The sequence below is a fragment of the Agrilus planipennis genome, unplaced genomic scaffold (genome assembly GCF_000699045.2).
Source record: "Agrilus planipennis isolate EAB-ADULT unplaced genomic scaffold, Apla_2.0 scaffold14, whole genome shotgun sequence".
Classification (NCBI taxonomy): Eukaryota; Metazoa; Arthropoda; class Insecta; order Coleoptera; family Buprestidae; genus Agrilus; species Agrilus planipennis.
In genome coordinates, this window is record NW_020442313.1 from 1,975,848 (window position 1) to 1,989,893 (window position 14,046).

The following is a 14,046-nucleotide window of genomic DNA, read 5'->3' on the forward strand; positions in this document are numbered from 1 at the left end:
CCGTTCTTCGTTTTGCAGGCCATAAAATTCCTGCATACAATTTTTAGAATGTTTGCAAATTTACAAGGCGGTATGGTGTTTATTTGGTAGTAGACCCTTAGATGCATCGGTACAATGTTTAAATTGGTTTATAGAGGTAACGGTTGAAGAAGGATCCTTTACGATTCCAATTTAGTTTCAAGTTTATTATGGGGTGTTTTTTTATGAGCCTAACGGTTAAAAGTACCGTTTGTTGATTTCTTGATGTGCCGATCTTTTCTCAGATTGTAAACTTCCCTCTTTCCAAAATTTAAGTTGAAAGCCCGCCTTCTAAATTTGCACCAAATTGTTTTGAAAGAGTTAATCACCAATGGTAGTACTAGCCACACCCTTGGTGTTTTCCTCCTAGTTTTAAGTTAGATATAAGATGTGACCAAGGACTTCAAAAGAAACACTTGAAGTAAGTCAGCAAAAAATGCAAGGAGCACTTGTATAATCAATGAATCATTAGTTAGAGATACTCTGTACATATTTGTAAATATATTATAATTAAGTCGACTTCGCTGCAAGAGTTATATTTTATTTTACCTTCCACCAAAGAATTAAACGCCTTATTAATTTAACGCGTGTGCTGATATTCCACTTACAATAGTAAGTTCCCGAGTATCTGCCTGTGAAATTTAACACTACTCATGAAGCATTTCCTAACTCAACAAGGGTGTCTTCAAAAAGCGGCAAGTGACTACAGTTCCAAGTGGGAACACGTCCATTCTCACAGATAATTTATGTCAACTTTGATCGTTTCAACTAAAGGTTTGTAACGACAACTTTTGTCTCGGAGCGTCCGAATTACCTGGAATTACCTGGCTACTAAAACGCCTCATCAAAGGATGGAATTAACTAACATGTCTACTTTTGGCATCCAAGATGTTGTCATTTAATCAGAATTTTTAAATAAGAATCACCAAAATTTTGATGTGTTAAGAGTGTTTAAATATCAATGCAAGATCATCATACGGTGAAAGATAGATGTAGTAGTGGCTGGAGTTAAACGCCTGTCGACGAAATCTTTAGGTTAGATTAGGTTAGGTTATGGAAGAATCTTGGTTCACATGTGCGAAATGTTATGCACATTGGTCTTACATTACGTTTTGGTGAGAGAGGTTTCCCTGATCGGCTTGTATGAAGAAGTAAGTCTCCATGGAGTTAGAGTAGGTTATAGTGGAAGAACGCTTGGCTTATGTGAATTGCTATCTATCATTGCCTTTGGTGTAAGGGTACAATTAGTTTAATAAAATAATTTCTTTATATACACTACCTGGAAAATCCTCTGAACGGTTTAGTAAAATATTCTTTTCCAAATTATTGTAGGTGCCATATTTATAACATTGCAACTAAAATTATGAGATAACTTTCATTGAACATTACATAATTTACGTTTTTGAAGATGAAAATACAATAGATAGAAAAGGCTAGAAATGTAGAGGCAGAAAAGAGCAGAAGAACAGGTGACTTCATGGGGGTTATTGAGAGAAAGTAAAAGATGAGGATAGTAGAACAGCTTTTTGAGACTGATTATAGGCATAATAGAAATTGGAGTAAAGAGGCACAGAGGAAGACCTGAATTAGATTGTCGTTGGCAAAGAGTTAGGGTTGTGGAACGCTGTATTTTTCGAGAAATTCAAAGATTAGGAAGGAGCAGAGATGTGTGTCCAACCAATTTTTGTACTGAAGACCCTATGATGATTATAATAATACTTTTAAACGATAATGTAGAAGCTAGAAACTATAGCGATAAATTTAGGATCTTTTGTAAAACGTATAACTAATTTTATCATCATTGTGTATCTCCGAAGATTGTGGTCCAAATTTCAATATCAGCATTTGCTTGGATTTATAAACTCACTAAAACAGGTTTGGGTTCACAATTGGTGGAGGTATGAGACATCATCGTTGACCTCCTAAATAAATCTTCATGGTCATGTAGAACCCTAAAAAGGTTGCTAGTTTTTTATCGGAGCTAATCGAATCAATTTAGATTCGAGTAATTATGTTTTTTTCAGACACTGAGATATAAAAACCGAAACTTCTTTGATTAATGGTCGAGGTTATTTTTAATCTAGTTCACATTCAATTTACTGTGTCTGATACATGTCTACCTATGTCGAAACCAATTTGTAAAATTGGGAATTTTCAAATACAGTTAAGAAGGATAACTATTAAATGTTCTGTCGGACAGTCAAATATAACTGACGTTTAGGTGTACGGTGAAGCGGAAATGGGAGTATACAACTCCAGATTAAAAAACGAATTGTTTCAACTTTATCTTCACCATTTTGGTTAGCTTAGGGTGTGACTTTTTTTGGTTACTATACCGTATTGGATGAAAAAACTACAGTACCATAACTATACTTGGTAACAGAAACGGCGCCATTTTCTTAGTTGTGTCAGAAAATACCAGATTTTTGAGACTGCATAATACAGTAGAATCCGCTTATAGTGACATCGAAGGGAAGTGACAAACACGTCGTATAAAGCATATTCTTAGAATATAAACAACTTCCTGTTTTTGTTAGTTATTTAGTTTAATAGAGAGAAAAACTACAAATTGTATATATTTATTAACAGAAAAAGAAAAAGAACGATGAATTGTCATATCAATATACATAAGGCTCAGAAAAATGAGCAAAACTGTTATTATTAATCATTTGGGACACTATAGCCGAATATGATTTCTTGAGAATCAGTCATAATAAACGATATGTCATTTTAAACGGTGTCATTATATCCAAACTTTCCTACAGAGAATTTCATAAGAAAACCAAACAACACTGCAGTTACTTCATATTAAGCGGGTGGTCAATATAGGCGGAGTCATAATAAACGAATTCCACTTAAACTTAAACGTACCCTCTTATATGTATGTATGCCTAACATAATACAACCATTGGTAACGCCATTGAACACACATATAGTACATATTATATATGTATAGTACACGAGCATACTCCTGCGCTCAAGGATAAATTTCATTTAATGATAATGGTATTTTGTTGTGTAAAATATTTTCTTCTAAACAAGGTCGAACCGCGCATAACAGTTAAAATGTCCTTGTCTAAAGGTCATTCGGTTCTAAGCGCACCAACAGCACAAATATATGATGCCTATGTACTTGTATATTTGTATACGTATCCACTCCTCGTTATAGTGTGCCTTTTGATCGATAAGAAACAGAAATAACTAACGCTGTGAACGCGAAATATAATTGTCGGAAAGCTTATAAATACATTTTAGATTGAGAAAATAAGAAATTTACATTTACAAAATTTAAAATAGGTAATGCAGAAAAATGCACAAAATGGAATCTAAAAATTAAGTCAAATCAGTTTCTTCTAAATTATAAATTATATAAAATAATAATGTGGAGGATTAATTATATTAATTTAAAATTATAGATATACCAAATTTTATCGACCCATTCAGTTCATCATAATGCAAAATTTTTGTTTTCGAGTGATTTAGTAGTAGGTTGTTAAAAATTTGTTAACATTAGAATATGGCCTATTTCTATCCGATTATTTCAAATAATTTCCACATACTTGAAGTATCTGCGGAACACCTTTAATTTTTATGGGAGAATAGTACGGGGGGATACATTTCCCCGGGATTTATAATCTTGCGTAGGTATTATTGTTAATACAGAATCAAAATTACTTAGAGCACAAGGACGACCTAGATGTGACGTCACTACTAGGAGGCCTACGGCAGACTAGCTTGCTTCTGCCTGATGTAGCCTATCTTTCCAGTTAGGTAAAATAAAAGAAGTAGGGGTTCCTTTTTAATAAGTGGAGTTCTATGCACACCAAATTACTTCATGTTTAGGTAAGAACAATGCATGAACTTAGAAAAAAATATGTAGTTGTTTCTTATGCACTTATATTATTATATTCTTCACAGTATTGATGGAATATTAAAAAAATAAAGGAACATTTAATGAATTTGCATTTAGATTGTGGCAGTGCTATCGCTATTTTATCCCGTGTTGTGGCCTCCTTCGATTAAAAACAAACCCGAAGAAAATATTAGATAGTAAAAAGGAAAACATAGCCACAAAATAATTTAATCTGTCTAATATCATTTGCACAAAAAGGTTCTTGTTCTTGTTTTTTTGATAACATTTTTGACACTTTATCTACATATGCAGTCACGAGCTGTTTTATTCGTAAACATTATGATGATACGTACACAGATATTCTTATGAAAATGTGATAACAGCAGGTGGGTAATAGTTTTTAAATTTTTACACTACGCAATTAAATTTTTATAGAGTAGGTGGGATTTTAAAGAAAATTTGTCTAGCTGAGGGCTGACTGGATATTATGGAATTAGCTGACGATTAGAAGTCTAACAAAAGAATTAAACCGTGTAATTAAGTAGCCTACTTCGTAACATAAGGGATTAGTGTGTGGCGAGAGATCAGAGACGATTTCCTAAGTGACTTATACACCATGGGCTTCAATGAGAAGATGCCATGATTGGCTTAAGTGATGCGCTAAGTACCAGGAATCATAGGCTAAGTGGAATGCATTAGGCTGTTATGGTAGAAAAGGATCCCTGATTGACATGTGTCAAAAACAAAACACTATGGGCTTAAGTGAGAGAGAAATCTACAATTAGCTCGAGTGATCTGCTATGTACCAGGAACCACAGGCTAAGTAGTATGCATTAGGTTCTTATGGTAGAAAAGAATCTAGATAAACACGTGTGAAGCATTACGCTCTATATGCTTAAATGAAAGAGAATTCCATGGTTAGCTGCGTGATGCGCTATGTACCAGGAATCACAGGTTTTGAGGAATGCATTAGGCTGTTATGGTAGAAAAGGATCCCTGATTGACATGTGTCAAATACAATACACTATGGGCTTAAGTGAGAGAGAAATCTACAATTAGCTCGAGTGATCTGCTATGTACCAGGAACCACAGGCTAAGTAGTATGCATTAGGTTCTTATGGTAGAAAAGAATCTAGATAAACACGTGTGAAGCATTACGCTCTATATGCTTAAATGAAAGAGAATTCCATGGTTAGCTGCGTGATGCGCTATGTACCAGGAATCACAGGTTTTGAGGAATGCATTAGGCTGTTATGGTAGAAAAGGATCCCTGATTGACATGTGTCAAATACAATACACTATGGGCTTAAGTGAGAGAGAAATCTACAATTAGCTCGAGTGATCTGCTATGTACCAGGAACCACAGGCTAAGTAGTATGCATTAGGTTCTTATGGTAGAAAAGAATCTAGATAAACACGTGTGAAGCATTACGCTCTATATGCTTAAATGAAAGAGAATTCCATGGTTAGCTGCGTGATGCGCTATGTACCAGGAATCACAGGTTTTGAGGAATGCATTAGGCTGTTATGGTAGAAAAGGATCCCTGATTGACATGTGTCAAATACAATACACTATGGGCTTAAGTGAGAGAGAAATCTACAATTAGCTCGAGTGATCTGCTATGTACCAGGAACCACAGGCTAAGTAGTATGCATTAGGTTCTTATGGTAGAAAAGAATCTAGATAAACACGTGTGAAGCATTACGCTCTATATGCTTAAATGAAAGAGAATTCCATGGTTAGCTGCGTGATGCGCTATGTACCAGGAATCACAGGTTTTGAGGAATGCATTAGGCTGTTATGGTAGAAAAGGATCCCTGATTGACATGTGTCAAATACAATACACTATGGGCTTAAGTGAGAGAGAAATCTACAATTAGCTCGAGTGATCTGCTATGTACCAGGAACCACAGGCTAAGTAGTATGCATTAGGTTCTTATGGTAGAAAAGAATCTAGATAAACACGTGTGAAGCATTACGCTCTATATGCTTAAATGAAAGAGAATTCCATGGTTAGCTGCGTGATGCGCTATGTACCAGGAATCACAGGTTTTGAGGAATGCATTAGGCTGTTATGGTAGAAAAGGATCCCTGATTGACATGTGTCAAATACAATACACTATGGGCTTAAGTGAGAGAGAAATCTACAATTAGCTCGAGTGATCTGCTATGTACCAGGAACCACAGGCTAAGTAGTATGCATTAGGTTCTTATGGTAGAAAAGAATCTAGATAAACACGTGTAAAACATTACCCTCTATATGCTTAAATGAAAGAGAAATCTATGATTAGCTGCGTGATGCGCCATGTACCAGGAATCACAGGCTTTGAGGAATGCATTAGGCTGTTATGGTAGAAAATGATTCCTGATTGACACGTGTGAAATACAATACACTATGGGCTTAAGTGAGAGAGGAATCTACGATTAGCTCGAGTGATCTGTTATGTACTAGGAACCACAGGCTAAGTAGTATACATTAGGTTCTTATGGAAGAAAAGGATCCCTGATTGATATGTGTGGTGCACTACGGTCTATGAGTTTAAGCGAGAGATGATTGTACGATTGGCTTGGGTGATGGGCTATGTACCAGGAACCATAGGCTAAGTGGTATGCATTAGGTTGTTATTGTATAAAAGAACTCTTGATTAATATGTGTGAAGCACGATGCTCTATGTGCTTAAGTGAAAGAGAATTCCATGTACTACCTATTCTACTGATTTTGTTATGTGTAGTACTAGCTTGAAGGCTCTTCAGTTATTTTTCGCTGGACAGTTGGAGGCTGGACACGCGACCAAATCGGTTAATGTACCAGGTACTATCTTTCAGAGACCAATTATGGCCCCTACACTATTTCTCGTTAATTCTGTTGATTTTAAAATATGCCTGATGTGATACCGGTATGACGACTCTTCATTTGCTTTTCGCTGGACAGTTGGAGGTTGGATACGCGACCAAATCGGTTAATGTACCTGGTACTATCTTTCAGCGACAAATTATGGCCCGTACAGTATTTTTCGTTAATTCTGTTGATTTTAAAATATGCCATGTGTGGTACCAGCATGACGACTCTTCATTTGCTTTTCGCTGGACAGTTGGAGGCTGGACACGCGACCATATCGGTTAATGTACCAGGTACTATCTTTCAGGGACCAATTATGGCCCGTACAGTATTTTTCGTTAATTCTGTTGATTTTAAAATATACCATGTGTAGCACTTGCTGGACTACTCTTCAGAAATAAGAAATAGTACGTAATATATTGATATTTATAAGGATTACACATATTACACACAAGCTTGTTCCGAGTTTCGATGGCCGATTAAGCATTTTAATTGCTCTTTTCAACCGAAACAATTTCGTCTTTATAGGAGGATAATAACCTATTAAATGTTATTGTAATGAAAGTGCCTTTTTTTCGTTATTTTTATACTTACCAACACATTAATCGTGACAATTTTATAGGATCTAAATATTAACGAATAAAATGTTGTGTACAGTTGGTCACTATTAATTCTATGCATAAACTAACAACAGCTTCCACGAAAACCTTAGGAAAAACGTCGAGCAAGTATTTTTTTATGTAGCATGCTCCTTTTTCAAAAACGTGCCACTAATAAATTATTGCAAAATTTGCTAGTTAGATATTATGCAATAATGACAATTTCTCGAAAATATATTCAAACAAAAAAACATTTTAGCAAAATCAAATAGAAGAACTTATTGCAGTGATATTTTTAATATCTACAATTGAAATACCCTATACATATGTATACGTACTGTACATGCTTTTATTATACGTATGTATGGTGATATAAATACGTAGTTAAATTGTCTTTCGCAACATTGAAAAGCCAACGCATTCTATTCAAAAACATTGAAACTGCCTGTTCTTATCCACGTCTACCACATTCGTAAAATTTCGTAATACAATTCTTTAATTGGTATTTTTAAAACCTATCGCCTAAATGAATAAAATAATAAACAAGACAATTTAAATTTAAAATATTTATATTTTGTACGAAAACAAGTTAGAAATCGTAAGCTTCCAACAGTGTTTTAAGCATTAATCTCATTAAAACTTATCCTAATTTTAATACATGAAAATTATATGGAGAGTCCCTTTCTAACTAATTGAGGACAACACTTTAGATACCCGAAACACATTTTAGGTATGTAGGTAGTTTTTTAAACTCTTTTATGCGAAATTTTGTTTTATCCTAAATTGAAAAAATACAGGTAAAAAAGAATAAGTACCTAAAGCTCTTTTTTGAATTTGGTAATGTTTTATAGCAAAACGTCTAGGCATATGTTAGGTAGGCAGTAGTCGTTAGTAGCAGAAAATACCCACTAGATGGCGGTACTATTTTATAGAATTTTATAGAACTATAAAGTATGAAAGTCATTTTGGTTACATAAAAACTTAAATATGTTATATTCAAATTTTGCTTTGATTATTAAATACACTGTTTATACCTACACGTTATTATTCTAGCTGTTTTCTGACCACCCAGTATAATTTTTCTACGCTCTATCTATCTCATAAATAAATGTTTTACTTATTTGGTGCCTAACAGGCCTATCTATTCTTTAAACTAACAAATAGACATTACATTTTGCACTTCTATGCAAACATTCATTATTTGTTTCTGATTTCTTTGTAGATAATAATACCAAGCACACAAAAATATCATTCCGCCTAGGTCCATGTAATGGTGTTCAAATACCTTTTGTGTATTGCAAAATTAATCTTGCAAAACGAACCGTTGCAAAATACACTCCTTTCTACAGACTGCATCAAATAAATTAAATTGAGCAAGAAGTGCAGCAGTCATTTTTAAAATGTCAGTTTCTTTTTCTTTCTTTAATATTGCATTCACATGAAATGGAATTTTACATTTCGAATTGTATGTGTGAAGATAAAAGCATTCGCTAATACCTATATGTATTGCGCGACCATGAGCACGACTCTCCAACAAGATAATTAGGTATCTAGTGGGCGGCGTAAAATGATTATTAAGCTGACAAGTCTATGTAGGTCATTGCACTTTGAGGAAAACCTAGTTTTTCTTTTAAAAAAAAATTGATGTCTGTTCGTATACCTAATGGAGGCTATTTTCGTATCGACATTTTTAATTTAATTAGGTACACGAACGGTAAATGTTATTACAATAACGAGCATTACGCTTATCATTTATTATTAACAATAAGTACTTACCACTTGATACTTCGTTTCTTAATAAGGTTAACAATTGAATTTCTTTGCGATAACTTGCATACAGTCTTTCGAAATTTTCGGCGAGTAATAGGAACGTTTCCGAAATCTTTATTTTTAAGATCACCGCAACAATCTACCGTATTTTCACGTTTAAACTCAATGCCCTGATTATCATCGATATCATCATTGCCTAAATTACAAATAAGTAAGTCGTCTTTAGATTCTCCCGCTAAGAATTCTTCGACCGCGTCCTCTTGCGAGAAGACTGCCTGCTGCTCACTTTTTCCTGTGTCAATGGGTTTGTTTACTTGGTCACTGGAACTTTGAGAATTTGCAGTACTTTCTAATTCTTTCACGACCGAAACAACAGTTTCACCACTTTCATTGTCGGCACTATTATTTAACGTTGCATTTACGTCGGCCATTTCACTAACCGATTTTTTTAAACATTCTCGAAACACCACTACTGGCCATTTAAAACGTGCAAAACATTAGTCACTTGAAATGCAAGTTAAATAAACACACAAATGTTCACTCTTTCCTTGCAACGTACTATATTAACAATAACCGTGCAGCAATTGACATAAACATATGAAACTTTATTTTTGTTATAAAATCTGTCGCGAACGTCACGATGTTGTTGACCTAGATTATTGATCGTGGTGAAACATATAAATACAACTCACAATTTTGCAGAGAAATCTACTTTGGATTGACTAGACACCTACAAAATTTAAGGAAACCTTACGTTAAGTGGCGACATCTAACAACAGTAGTCATACACCGCTTCATCTATTTGCCGATAGAGAGCACCCTCATGAGGTTTCTATTAAATATACCATTAACTTTTTATGCGCTTGATTCCTCATTAAAATTAATTTTATTATTTCGGATATTGCATACGTAAAAACCAACAAATCAATAATTACTAATTAGTTCACACGCTAGGGTCTTTAATAGGCACTGGATCTAATCCTTTTTCCTTTCTGAATTCATTGCAACTACCAAGCAGATGTAATTATATATTAAATTACAGCAGTCTCCGTGATTTTAAAAAATGACCAAATATTTATATTTTTAAATACAACTCAACATCATAAAACTGTTTCCTCCAATTAACATTGCCAAATTTTTTAGAACCTATCTACCTATTATTCTACGGCAAAAAGACGGAATTTTTAAATTTTCGTAAAATATTTTCAAAATTAATAAGACATCAAAAGTTGTTGTCATTTTTTTTTCATAAATGAGAGATATGGTTAATTAATGGTTAAATTTCTAAAGTAATAAATTCATTTGTTATTAATATTAAAAAAAGATANTATAATACCTAGTTTTATTATTCTGTTGGGATATATAAACGTATTATGTGTGATTGCCTAAAGAATTACATAAGACGCTTATATTAAATATTAACCAATTATTATGCAAATAGTAAGTATACCAATGTGTAAAGATTATGGTAATTTAAAGAACAAACACCTTTGAGTACATTCGGCTTTTTCAATAGAAAACCTTTATTAACTAGGTTCCTATATAAATTAGTTATTTAAAAGTTCAATGTAACTTTACTAACCACCTGTTTCTTTGTCCATTTATCTGTAAATGTTGTATAACATGATCTAAAAAGTACTTTATTATTTTTTACAATTAGTTGAAAATAAAAAAGGATTAGGTAAGTAGGTTGGTACCCACTTACAAGAGGAGATGGGGATAATTAAAAATATTTTCTTAAATTATAATTTTCTTATTTTATTAGAGCATTATGTACTTATTAAACCATGTTCTGCGTACATTACGTGCTTATTTCTTAATAACATTCAACAGAAAATAATAAACATTAGCATCACACGAAATTAAAAAATTAAATTCCAATTATCCACCCCTTCTACCAACTGATGCAGTTGAACTTAAATGCCATTTACACACTTTCTTTTTAAGATAATTTATGAATTTATTTAAATTATTATTTAAACCAAACAATGATTATCATTTTTAAAATCAATTTAAAGAATGTTACACTAAAGCATCAAAACTGTCATAGGGGTTGATCATATATATAACACGTTCGCAAATAAGGGGGAGAGAGGGGTTCCAATTACGTCTACCTGACTGGCCAAACTGTTACAAAATTTTGCTTAACGATAACTTATGAGTATGATTTTGACACTCTGCAGACTTTTAGTGTTTATAAATTATAAAAAATGCCTGCGCAGTTTGAAACATACCTAGTACGAGAGGGCAGTGTGATAACAACTATAGAAATAATCAAATCGACCGGACATTGTTTATAACGCTTGTCACTTATGGGGCAGAACAATGAAAATGAGATTCTGTTACTGTTATTTTTATTTAAATAGTAGAATCAATATTTAGACACAAATGAAATTATTATATTCGTTTACATACCGCTGATCTATGATAATAAAAACTTAAATTGATTGGACTTTACCATAATTATCAGTAATCAGTTAGGAAGAGGTTCTAAATCCTCTACTGCTTAGTAGGTCTAAATCCTAGTTAAACTTTTAAACTTTAAATGTTAAATTGTTAAAATTTTGATTACAACTGAAAAAAATTAAACTTACACACCTTGTGCAATGTACCTGTGTATTAGATATTTATCAGTAAGGAAGTTCAAAATATAATTATTTATTTCGCCTTAAGTAGCTTGTCGTTATACATAATGCGCGGGTATTATTTGAATTATGTATTATAAAAATGCCCCTATTTACTTTTGGTCCATAACATACACATTCTAAGCTCGTTTCAACGGTTTCAACTCAATCCTCTCGTTGAAAATCGATCAACCAAAAATTAAAATTTCATTGGTTTAGTGTTTAAATGTCTTTTTGAACGGGACTTGATGTGGGACGTTGGCGAAGGTGGTAGGTATTTAATGGAAAGCCCGTCAGAACGAAGACATGAACCATTTACCGCGGTGCACCGTTTTGCTGGGTACCCAGTACTCATAAGTTTTAAATTGCTTTTGTTGCACTAATATTAATTAAATTACGTCGTATTTTTGAAATGATGATGTTGCCCTTTAATGATTGCATGTAATAAAACATCGCTACATTCGCTTCTATTATATAACAATTTTTTCTAAAATTTTACTCAAAAACATGAAAGGGATTTTCAACGATCTTTTCAAATAAATAATGAAGTCCAATAAATGCAATTCAAAGATTTTGATGGATATTAGGTACGTTTTGCTCAAATAATTTTGAGGGTTCGGCTAGTTTAGGAATTTTCAGAAAAGTAGTTCGCATATTTTCATAGATGTGGTTGAAAAAATATGTAGCACACGTTCACCAAATTATGCATTTTCTGTCGTGTGACATATAAGAAGAAAAAATATGCCGACAAAAAGTGTGTAATTTTTTATCTTCGATGAGCAATCTGATTTAGATTTAGATGGACATGCTATAAGTACCTGGTTTTTTGGCCATTATAAATGGAAAAGTGGATGAAACTTGATTCTGGTCTCAAAATGTTCCACATTACAAAAAAAAATAGTAGAAATGACGGAATTCAAGATTTCTAACAGTTTTGTGGCTTTAAATGGTAAAAAAATTGAGTTTCTTTAAATAATCATTAATTTAGTCAACTGATTAGGTATGTTCTATTTTTTTGTATTCTATATGAAAAAACGAAGAGTTAAAGAAAACTAAAAAAGTTGATTTTTCAGTTTTTACTGCTTAAAACAAAATCATTGAAAAAAATAATCACTTTTCGTATAAGTTGATTTTTTCAGTTTTTACTGCTTAAAAGAAAATCATTGAAAAAAATAATCACTTTTCGTATAAGTTGATTTTTTCAGTTTTTACTGCTTAAAATAAAATCATTGAAAAACAATCACTTTTCGTATAAAATTCTTAAAGGTTGTAATGAAAAGTTTTTCATGAGAACCTGAGTACTTAGTGATAGGCAGAATGGTGGCAAGTGTCGGGGGGGGGGGGGCTGTTAAANCATCATCAGCTTCGTTCAATAACACTGATACAATTTTTTCAATTGAATAAAACTGTTTCATGCTCAAAAACTGATTTTTAAATGTTCTTTTGTTCTTTTAATACACCGCCCTATCTGCCACCACTCTGCTCTCCATTATTTCAATTTATCTGCTGTAAATTATAAAAATATAGACATAACTTGTTTTATTTACAAAAAAAAACAATTATATTAAATATTGATAGATAAATGACATATAACACCCGGTATATACGTTTATTGAATAATGCAGATTAATTAGGATAGATAAACAAAGAGACATCGACGCTGATTCGCATCGTCGTCTGCAACATCGACTGCGATCATGCGCATTTATCTTCGTCGGAAGAATAATACAATGCAGCAGACTAAACATTTCGGGCACAGTTGCAGCCGAAATAATTGCATTTACATTCAGTTGCACTTACTGATGTTCTGTCTCACTCTCTCTCGTTCGCCGAGGAACTTCTGAATGCGTTTGTCAATCGCGTTGCGGCTAGCGGAACTGAAGGTCCCGACCGCGAGAGCGTCAAGCAACGCGAAATTCACCCGCAACGAAACGGCTCCGAAGGGCCACTGGGTGCCCTTGTGTGTGGGATAAGATACAATCTGGGTTTTTATTTGTAGAGCGTCTCGTTGTCAAGGTCACGGGGGGACTGCCTTCGAACTATGTTGTACGTACGTACGTAATACACTTTCATGCATTACTGACTGAGCTTGGTGGTGCTGTTGGTGCACCACTCGCTTTTAACGAACAAAACACAACTTAATAAATATGGTACGGTATCGCTTTATGATGCCAAGCCGTCGTCGACCGGACACCGGACGTTTTAATAAATACCACGACCGAAACAAAGAAGTTTACCACCATTCAGCGATGCTGGGATATTATTTCATGAAAACTAGACGGATGACCAAAATCTACCACACTAAAAATTGGCAACTCCCAATTACGAAGTCTTTTAGCAAT

General features: G+C 33.6%; 1 protein-coding gene across 3 annotated transcripts in view; it reads right to left on the minus strand.

The window, feature by feature from the left end:
* LOC108737536 overlaps positions 1-14,046 on the minus strand; it is an 87,504-nt gene that overhangs the window by 27,055 nt on the left and 46,403 nt on the right. The window contains exon 1 of one of the 3 annotated variants that reach the window (XM_018470453.1): positions 9,087-9,735. The exons of the other annotated variants lie outside the window; for them this stretch is intronic. Within the exon in view, the coding sequence (XP_018325955.1) occupies positions 9,087-9,511 (425 nt within the window). The 5' untranslated portion in view covers positions 9,512-9,735. Of the gene's footprint in view, positions 1-9,086; positions 9,736-14,046 lie in introns of those variants that run through there. 3 annotated transcript variants of the gene reach the window in all.